This window comes from Cynoglossus semilaevis, chromosome 1 (assembly GCF_000523025.1).
Source record: "Cynoglossus semilaevis isolate Cse_v1.0 chromosome 1, Cse_v1.0, whole genome shotgun sequence".
Lineage (NCBI taxonomy): Eukaryota > Metazoa > Chordata > Actinopteri > Pleuronectiformes > Cynoglossidae > Cynoglossus > Cynoglossus semilaevis.
In genome coordinates, this window is record NC_024307.1 from 28,913,039 (window position 1) to 28,922,879 (window position 9,841).

The 9,841-nt window shown below is 45.6% G+C and overlaps 3 protein-coding genes across 4 annotated transcripts in view; 1 reads left to right on the forward strand and 2 right to left on the reverse strand.

Annotated features, from left to right (window-relative positions):
• mepceb (methylphosphate capping enzyme b) overlaps positions 1-2,847 on the forward strand; it is a 6,181-nt gene extending 3,334 nt beyond the window's left edge. Inside the window, exons 6-9 of the mRNA XM_008325458.3 lie at positions 12-479; positions 582-794; positions 985-1,093; positions 1,175-2,847. Of these exons, the coding sequence (XP_008323680.1) occupies positions 12-479; positions 582-794; positions 985-1,093; positions 1,175-1,227 (843 nt within the window). The 3' untranslated portion in view covers positions 1,228-2,847. The remainder of the gene's footprint in view (positions 1-11; positions 480-581; positions 795-984; positions 1,094-1,174) is intronic.
• Positions 2,848-2,996: 149 nt separating this feature from the next.
• LOC103389866 (uncharacterized) lies at positions 2,997-5,194 on the reverse strand. Its single transcript, XM_008325469.3, has 7 exons — positions 4,928-5,194; positions 4,769-4,831; positions 4,396-4,491; positions 4,138-4,179; positions 4,004-4,033; positions 3,647-3,760; positions 2,997-3,330 (listed from the first exon to the last, which is right to left on the reverse strand). The coding sequence occupies exons 1-7, from the start codon at positions 4,979-4,981 to the stop codon at positions 3,073-3,075; spliced, it is 657 nt and encodes a 218-aa protein (XP_008323691.1). The 5' UTR covers positions 4,982-5,194; the 3' UTR covers positions 2,997-3,072.
• A 2,239-nt stretch (positions 5,195-7,433) lies between these two features.
• The window catches only part of LOC103389872 (semaphorin-4E-like), a 6,213-nt gene continuing 3,805 nt past the window's right edge, over positions 7,434-9,841 (reverse strand). For both annotated transcript variants that reach the window (XM_008325490.3, XM_008325482.3), the window contains exons 9-14: positions 9,584-9,740; positions 9,280-9,502; positions 8,717-8,832; positions 8,315-8,472; positions 8,159-8,214; positions 7,434-8,016 (exon numbers count right to left, since the gene is read on the reverse strand). In XM_008325490.3, coding sequence (XP_008323712.1) covers positions 7,574-8,016; positions 8,159-8,214; positions 8,315-8,472; positions 8,717-8,832; positions 9,280-9,502; positions 9,584-9,740 — 1,153 coding nt within the window. In that variant the 3' untranslated portion in view covers positions 7,434-7,573. The remainder of the gene's footprint in view (positions 8,017-8,158; positions 8,215-8,314; positions 8,473-8,716; positions 8,833-9,279; positions 9,503-9,583; positions 9,741-9,841) is intronic.

Genomic DNA, 9,841 nt, shown 5'->3' on the forward strand with positions numbered 1-9,841 from the left:
ACAACTGTTAATATGGTGATAACAGTGAGGGTCGTTTAGGATCAGACCAAGGCGGGCGGCTGCGTCTCCTGCAGGCCGATTGGTTCAGAGACAAGACTGTGCTGGACGTGGGGTGTGGTGTCGGTCACGTAGCGCTTGCCATCGCTCGTAAATTTAATCCTGCCCACATCATAGGAGTGGAGCTGGACAAGCACCTGGTCCATGCTGCTAAGCAGAATGTCAGGCACTTCCTGTCACATGACCTGGTGGTAAATGAAAGAGCAAGGAGGAGGGTGGAAAACAGAGATGAGGAGAACAAGGAGGATAAAGAAGAAAAAGAGGAGGTGATGGAGAAGCTCCATAGAGCTCTGTCTCTCCGCTCCTTCCCGATGTCTTTCAGAGTGAGTCGTGGTCCTCTCTCTGCTCCACCCCTCACTCCTGTTGCCTCCTCCTCCTGTTCCTCCTTTTCTAGGTTCCCCAACAACATTACTTTCATCCAGGTGAGTCTTTTTTTGATCGATAATCCTTCGTTTTCCCATTTGTCTCAAACTTCAGTGGTGACATCATCATCCAATGACACTATGGGTTAACTCCTCCCACAGGGTGACTACATGTCAAAGCAGGAGACTTGGCCCGGACAGGGTCAGTACGACGTCATCATTTGTCTGAATGTGACCAAATGGGTTCACCTGCAGTCGGGTGACGGAGGCGTGGTCACACTCTTCAAACGGGTTTATCAGAGCCTGCCGCTGGGTGGATTATTCATCCTGGAACCACAACCATGGAGTAGCTACAGCCACAGCAAGAGGGCCTCGGTAACAGAACTGTGTTTGAAAATAAAACTATAGACGTCTCACTTTTGTTAATTAGTCTGTATTAGAACATGTGTTGTCAAAATACAAGTCTTGCCCTTGTACACTCAGACTATAGTATTATTATAACCATAGTAGGTTGAACAGCAGCTGTGTGAGCTTCTAACCTCTAACTTTTCTTCTTTCCTTTCAGGAAGGGACACGCCGTCACTACAGGAGCCTCAAGCTAAAACCTGAACAATTCACCAGCTTTCTGACCGACACTGTGGGCTTCAGTTCTTACAGGCTGCTCACACACTCTGGTACAGTCCACACCAGCAGCTGACAAAACTATGAGCCTTTCCTTCAGTAAATCACATTCTGACTGTGTGTGTGTTTCACAGGAAACCGAAGGCCGATCTACATGTTTCACAAAGGCCCTGTGCAGAGGAAATGATGTCCAAGTTGACAAAGGATGACACTCACGCTGAAGGTTTGGGTTATAAGCTTGCAGCTCATTGACTAAAATGTTAGTGCCAGATTGATGGCGTCGCATTAGAGGTTAAATGATTGGACCGAAGGGAATTTATTGGTTACCAAAAGTAACACCACTGGACAGCATACAGCAGTAACTGAAAGCTTTTTGTGGCCCACAACTGGTATCAGGAACTCAGACAATGTTTGACAACGTACAGCAAAATCAAGATCTTCTAGTCTTTGTTGCACCAAGCACTACATAATAAGACCCATATTATGGAACAATCATGGGGCAGGACAAAGGTGGCCCAAATAACCCACGCAAGTGCTGAAGGATGTGGTCTGCATTCTGAATACCAGACCCGTACCAGTCAGATTAGTTTGACCCAGGTGAAGGCCAGAGGAATGTTACCCTAAGTCTCTGGACACCAACGTAATATCATCAAGAAAGGATGAGCCCACAGTCTGCATGCAGAATGTCCACGTTTTGGATCCCGAGACAAGGGGGTACCAGACAAGGTTGTTGAGGTTGGACGAACACTTGGGCTAACATAAAGCCAGAAGAAGGTGCCCACACTGTGGATACAAGGTGACAATATGTCCTGCAATGAGGACCAAGCTCCTCAGTTTAGCAGCTGCAGTTTAATGGTGTTTGACACCCAGTCCTGATTGGATGTTGCAGGGAAAGTGACATGAACACCCGAGTCTGTGATTTTTAAAATATTTTTTAAAAATAAAACTTATCAGATGGTATTTGACTGTGTTTTCTCCTGTTTCAAATACATCATATGATCTGTCCCTGTTTATGTTTTTTAAAATAGATTTAAATTTATCAGATTCTTTTATTCAAACAATTAAAAACAGACAGAATTGTATTGTTTTGTTTATTATTGGTTATAGTTTGACAGATAAAAGATGGCAAACATAGTCAGAATAAACTGGTAATAGATAATGTTTCATTGTTTCACCATTTTTGTTGCTTTTCACATAACTGGCATGTGGGATCATTAGATGGCGCTGTTTACATCATAAATGACCTTTAATCCCAAGCAGAAATGTCCCAGAGCCTTTGGACAGTGGTTATGTCATGACTTGGTTAGAAATGCCATTGTTGTTTTTTAAGGAGATAATTTGTGTTAAATAACTTTTGTTTGTTTGTTTGGTTGGTTGGTTTTGGTTAATTCCTTCACTGTTTCTTATCAGATGCTTTTATGTTTCTATACTTTGGGCAAATTGGGTTTCTTAACGGTCTTGTAGTTTAGGTTAACTGTTGTTTAGGTTAGCTTGATGGTTGATGTGTATATGTATTGTTTTTTACCAAGCTGGTCACATCATAAGCTTTATTTTTAGCCAGTTTTAGGACAATCATCCTCAGTGTTTTGTATGATGTTTTCTTCGTAGTATTTTCCACTATCTTTTTGTCTAGCATTCGTTCTGTTTGGCCCTTTAGGCGACTGCTGCTACATTTCTGCTGTACTCTGCTGCTGCTTGGACTCGTCATTTGATGGTCACATTGTTGTTTTTTTGCAAGTTTGGACACCTGACCAAATGTTTACAGCAGAGAACTGTTTTGATGACAGCATCACCAACAGATGGTATTGGGGGAAAAAACAGGCCACGCCCACTTTACTTTTGCTGGCACTCATTTTTTTAATCGTCATTTGATTACTTTAGACAGGTGGCGCTCTTTTAAGATGTTATAATCATTTGATAGTGTAACTACAAACACAACTCTATGGCAGTAACTAAGTTTAAATGTGAATACGATCAAATATTAATTTGTTTCTTGATTGTCAGATATGTTTTGGGTGAGGGGCGTGGCCTCTTACAGACTCAGTTCTATGTCCGCCTCATCTCCATGATACCCGTGGTAGTGGTCCAGCTCGTCGAAGGTCAGCTCATGTTCTCGCTCTGTGCTGCCGTGCAGCTCATGGAGAACCTGGGCACCTGTATTAGCCTGGCCTTCTTCATTCAGCAAGTCCTGGTTAACATTAGTCGTGTCTCCGCCCTCTTCTCTGATTGTACTCTCGACCGCTTCGCTGTGCTGTTTACCCAGGAGCTGGTGAAGGTTCAGCAACAGGGCCTGTGAAGGAGCAGAGGCAACTTTGATGATGACGGCCTCCACCAGACCAGTCCAGACTGACTTTCAGTGACCCAGACTAGATTTGCTGGATTGGTATGTGGACTTCACCAGTTAACTCTGGACCTAATAATTGGTCATGATCAGACTGATTGGGTGTAGGTGGTTCTAGGGTTATTGTTAGTCTGCATCAGTTCTGATTGGTCCTTACAGCTCTAGGTTGGTAACGACTGTTGCCGATTGGTCCTGGCTGTTTTACTTTGAGAGTCTTCAGAGTTGTCAGTGGATGTGTGTGCGTGTGATGTTATGTTGACATCACCTGGTGTTCGACGTCTTCGCTGTTTTCTCCGCCATCACTCTGTCTGTGGTGCGTCCCCTCCATCAGCAAATTAGGTTCGTCCACCCACTGTCCAGTGGAGTTGTCACTGGGAGACTGAGCGACATGGTCAACATAGTTCTCAGAATACAGTACTAGTGTCTCTGCATGTGCAGTACATTGGCACCATAGTCCAACAGTAACGAAGTAGATCCTCCACAGTTTTCTTTAAACCCCTCAAATTGTGTTTGTTTGTTTTTAAAAGCCTCAGCGTTGCCTCACTGTTAATCTACCAGCAGAGGGCAGCAACAGTGACAGGGGCTGAATGTAAACGTTAAAAATTGAAATTTGACAGCTCACCTCCTGGGATGAATCCATCAGTTCCATGGCCTGAGGAGAATGACAGCAGTCAGACACAGAGAAGACGGTGTGTGTGTGTGTGTGTGGGACAGCGATGACTGTGTGTGTGTGTGTGTGTGTGTGTGTGTGTTTACCATGTTTTCCTGGATCAGTCGTTCTCTGATTTGTTGAGTCCCCTGTAAAAATCCACAAAATCAAAGTCCAGACCAACCATCGCCCTGAGGAGTTAATGTGGTGTGCTGCAGCTCCTCGATAGTCCAATAGATGGAGCCATGCTCACAGTTAAGTGACTTCTGGGTTTAGACGGATTTTAGCTGTACTAAAATACTGACTGGGAACTGCAGAGGCCTATGGGTAATACGAAGGCACGGGTGCGATGGCGTGATTCTCACCTCAGAACTCTGGCTGGACTCAGATGATTCTGATGTGGTGGATGACGATGAGGAGGAGGAGGAGTCAGTCTGTTCAATGGCAGCAATGGCAGAAGGCTGCAGAACACACAAAACATTCAACTAAACATGTACGTGTGTGTGTTCAATGAAGAAAAAAAACTAGTACAGGTCCTGACATCCTGGAGAAAGTTTAATTTCGACCTCCCACCAATCTACACAGAGAAGTAAAGGGTGATTGTAGCGCTCATGGTCACAGCAGTTGCTGGCCCATTGCTGCCACCTGTGGGCAGCTCGTGTCAACGAGGTCAATCTGACAACTGTCCCTGGGAGCTGAAACTGTATTCTCTAAGAGACGTGAAGGTTTGTGTCTTACTGTGACAGCTTCCATCTGCTCCTGGAAAAACATGTGGACGTCCACGTCAGGTTCACCTGGTCTCTGCACACACACACACGGACAAAACACACACCTCGGAATCAGCGGTCCTATCAGACTCATCAGCACCGATAACACAATCAAAACAAAGGTTCTCACGGGTGCCGCCTGGCTCTGGTGCAGCAGGCCCACGATGAGCAGAAACAGCCTCATTCTGAGCTGGTGATCCCTGAAGCTCCCAGTGAGGTTCCGAGTCAGTTCAGGTTGTCACGGGTCTGCTGGCTCTATTGGACTCCGACCGTGAGCCGTGTCTTTTTATTGTCCTTTCGCAGGAAGTGACTTGTCATCAGGCTGCTCTGCGTTCACGCCCTCCTCCTACATGGTGGACAACCCTCCATCAACAAAACAACCTGATTGTGCTGATGCTGTGTTACAAAAGCTTATCTCTCTGATAAAAACAAGATGCAAAACAAGAATTTGTCATCATTTCAACACAGCACATTAAAGGACAGATGTGGGTGTGATGTGACCTGGGCTCCACAGGCTTCTTCAACCACTTCTTCTTCTGCACCAAAGTTCCTAAAAAATCCAACAAATGGTGAGATGGTTCTCCAAATTACAGCCCGGTCAAGATGTTCAGACTCTGGACCTGAGGTGAGAACAAAGACCTGGTCTGGTCTGTGGAGACTGAACCACAGACCCTTGGACTGTAGACACTGTGTTTGGAGAATGAAGCGTAGATCAACCATGGTTTAAGCATGGAGCTTCTTCAGTACATCCAGAACATTTGTAAAGATCCAATCATAGTGGAAATTCATCGGCTAACAGAACCAACAGCGTTTGAAGACTAAACAGATATGGAGCTAGTTTTAATGTGTTCATATCATGTAAATACTGCGATGGTTCCTCCACTAAAGAAAACCAAAAACAGTTCCACTGACTAACTTGGGACCAGGGTTAGTTTAGTCAGGAGGCCATGACTGACTGGGTTCACAGAGGCACGGCTGACTGTTACACTCATTCATTTTAGCAGGATCATTTTGATTGGTGTTCAAGAGTCGCGTGAAAATCCTAATCCTCCTCATTGTTCAGGAAAGCAGCTCCATGTTCTGACGACTCTCACACATGCTCTTGTGTCGGCATTCTTTTGGCCTGGCGTCGTGTTCCAGATGTGAGTGCTGCAGCTGTGGTGAACCAGCAGCAACACAAAAACAACAACAAATTCAAACGAGAGCGAAAAAACACATTTCATCATAACCAGCAGAGGGAGGAGTGACAGATTTACTGCATCACACACACACACACACACACAGTTATAAATCTGTGTTTCACACACTGTTACTTCAACAACAAACCACAGAAGACAACTCCACTCACTCTTTCTTTAATTTACGCAAATCTAACGAAACCCAAGTCGTGTAATTAGAATGAGTGACTGTTCTGTAGAACTCCCACGTTCTGACCCGACTTCACCAAAACACATGCTCCACTTCATGAAGTGAGGATTTTATTTGGTACAAAATCAGAAGTACTTTATTCAAGTAGGAGGCGTGAAATATATTTAGAAATATTCAAACAAAGATGATATTCATTATATACAGCGTTGGACAAATGTCCCTGTCTCTGTGTTGGACAGCTCAGCATGGACATTAGGTTCTTTGTTTGGCCTTCACCCTCTGTGTGACTGGAGCTTTTGTCTCTACAGTGTGATGGTGTCAGGTGCACATCAGTTATTGATCACTGATCATATGGCTCTTCAGGGAGGAGCCTGTGTGTGTGTGTGTGTGTGTGTGTGTGTGTGTGTGGTGGTGGTTCCGGCCCCTGCCAGAGGGCAGCTGGTCAAGGGATGAAGATGGTGGTTCTTCCAGAGTCAGTACCAAGGACCGGTCAGCCAGTATCAGCCGTTACTGTGGACCGTTCGTTGAAGGATCATTACATTTTCAGAATAAACCGTCTCCTAGACTTTATTCTGTCAGTATCAGAGTCTGAATGACCTGTTGTTCTGAAACATTGTCAGATTATCTTCTAATGCCTGGACTCTTTTGGATGAACGATGAAGTAAAACTGAAGAACATGTTTTCTCACTGTGTTCCACTGAGACCTGGTGCCAATGGCCTGTGGGCCGGCACTGGTCCCCAGACTGCGGGTTGAGAACCCCTGCTCTTATTGGCTCGTGTTGTCAGCAATGGGTCAGACAGGGGTGTACAAGCTGGATTGGGTGGGTTAAGGAAGCTGAGCGCCACCTGCTGGAGCACAAACAAAACCTGGGAGACCCCAGGTTGTTGCTCTGTCCTCTGGATGTTGATGTTGCCCTGGTTGATAACTGTCTGCAGGTGGAATGCTGTTTCTTATCTAATGTCTAATGTTGGGTCCACACACACACACACACACACACACACACACACACATCATCATTATCATCATCATCTGTCTGAATCACACTGCTCACAGTTTGGTTTCATGCTGCGAATGATGAAGAAATGTTGACAATGTTTTGTTGATGAGGAGGAGGAGCCAACCAACCAACCAACCAACCAACCAACCAACCAACCAACCAACCAACCAACCAACCAACCAACCAACCAACCAACCAACCAACCAACCAACCAACCAACCAACCAACCAACCAACCAACCAACCAACCAACCAACCAACCAACCAACCAACCAACCAACCAACCAACCAACCAACCAACCAACCAACCAATAATATTTGTTACTGAAATAAACCAGTGCCATAAATAATGTGCTGCTCCCTCTGTAAAAGCCCCGGCTTCAGTTGGCGACTGCTGAGTGTTGGCGTGTCTCAGTGAAGTTCAGAGACTTGTCCTCTGCCTTTACTGTCCTTTTTCTTTGACGTGCCGCTGGGAAACTGTTGCTGTTTGTAAATGGTCCAAAACAAAAGGCCGATAAGACACGCGAGGAGCGCCACCACCACGCCCAGTCCTTGAATGGCAGCCATCATGCCTGAATCTGTTCTTGCAGTTATTTTAACATTGAACCTGGCCACACTGGTGGAGAACTGACCAGTCTTTGAGCGCTCCACTGACAGGCACTTGTACTGACCACTGTCCGTCCCTGAAGCGTTCAGGATGAGCAGTCCATCGTCTAGTTGCTGGAGTCTGTCGGAAAGCTTGAGTGGATGGTTGTCGCGCTCCCAGCTGACTGTGGCAAGGTTGGAGGTCAAAGGGCATCTGAGCTTCAGGTTCCCACCTGACCAGGTGGACTGCTCTGTCGTTTGGATGGAATCTGAAAACCAAGAGTCCAGGTTTGAGGAGGACAATGAGAATGTTGACAGTTGACAGTTTGATGACTCTGATCCCATACCAGATATGGCCCACACAACTGGGATGCAAATGTTAAAACTAAGTGTGAACAAGGACTGATTCACCTTGGGTGTTAGGACAAAGGTTAGCATTTCCATCTCGAACACTCTGGATCAGCTGTCTACAATTAAAGAGGCAGAAGAAGAATGTATGACTGGAGCTGTTATCACCAGCATGTCTTTACACCAGCCGACCCTGACCCTGACCCTGACCCTGCCCACCTGGTCGAGTCGGTAAGGGCAACACACTTCCCAGATGACTTGTCCCAGCCACAGTGTGGGTCTCTGGACAGAACACAGTCCACACAGGATGACGATCTGTCACAGCTGGCCAGTGGAATCTGGGCCACACCAGAGTGCGACCCTGCATACAGCTGATTCTGCACATATTTGATCCACCACACATGGACACACACACACACACACACACACACACAGATGGTTAAGTCACAGTCTTACCATGAAAATGGGAAATAAGACAAAGGAAGGAAATGAAATGGCAGGAGGGGCCAGCAGCAGTGGGATTTGTGCATGTGCCATGACAAGAAATAAACAATTTCCTCTGTTCAGATATAAATACAGAAATCTTATTTTACCATGGAATAGGTAGAGATTTCAACTCACCGTGATGCTTGAAAACGTCAGCGTTCTGATTGGCACTCCTGGCTGGAAAATTTGCATTTCCTCAATGGTGAAAATCTCACCATTGTAGTTCACAGATTTCAGCACAGTTCCGTCCTCTTGTCATTATGTTAAAAACAAAAACAAAAACAAAAAACGCCACAAATAACAACGTAAAACACTTACTACTGTTCAAAGAGTTGTTAGATAGTACATGGACACAGGTACGAGGTCTCGACATGTGGTTTGACAGAGATAATATTAGCTACAACAGTCCCGGTACAGACACCAGAGCTAACATTAGCTACAACAGACCTGGTACGGACACCAGAGCTAACATTAGCTACAACAGTCCTGGTACAGACACCTGAGCTAACATTAGCTACAACAGACCTGGTACGGACACCAGAGCTAACATTAGCTACAACAGACCTGGTACGGACACCAGAGCTAACATTAGCTACAACAGCACTGGGACAGACACCATTACTGACCTGACCTTATGGTTCAAAGACCTGTATGCAGATGTGTGAATCAAAGTGAATTTCTTTGGCCCAAAAACCAACCTGTGCTCACGAACATCACATTGTACTTCTGGCCGTCTGCAGCCGTCGTTTGGGTGACAATGATGTGGTTAAATGTAGCCCCCCGTCGTAGTAACAGGGGCTTTCCTCCTATTGGCTGGATGGCCTCGTCCATGAGGAATGTCCTTTTGACAAATTCATGAGTGTCGGGGTTTTGATCTCGAGTGTCATTTATACCCTGTTCACGATCTGTATTGGTGATACACTGACAGAGAAGGAAAAAAAAAACTCCTCAGTGGACTCCAGGACTACAACTCCCAACAACGTAAAGGAGGAGAAGACTTACAGCTCCAGGCCGGGGGGAGGGAACCTTCTCATCATATGGATGCCAAGCAGAAAAGATGGAGGTGATCCATTTTTCGGTCTTGTAATTTCCTTCTGAGAACACTCGGCTGATGTCAGACAGACTGTAGCCACACACAGCAGAGGGGCCGTCTGTGTCCCTGAAAGCATGTCAAATATATTAGGGAGGAAGGAAGGAAAGTGAACGACTTTTTAACCCATCACCAAAGTGAACAGTGAAGAGTGAAGAGTGAAGAGTGAA

What these genes read in the sequence shown, in the direction of transcription:
- LOC103389866 (XM_008325469.3), bottom strand. Translation starts at nt 4,981, where the DNA reads ATGAGGCTGTTTCTGCTCATCGTGGGCCTGCTGCACCAGAGCCAGGCG. An exon ending in GACTGATCCAGGAAAACATG is followed by an intron (nt 4,034 to 4,137) that starts GTAAACACACAC and finishes CATTCTCCTCAG; the next exon opens with GCCATGGAACTGATGGATTC. An exon ending in GCGAAGACGTCGAACACCAG is followed by an intron (nt 3,331 to 3,646) that starts GTGATGTCAACA and finishes GCTCCTTCACAG; the next exon opens with GCCCTGTTGCTGAACCTTCA.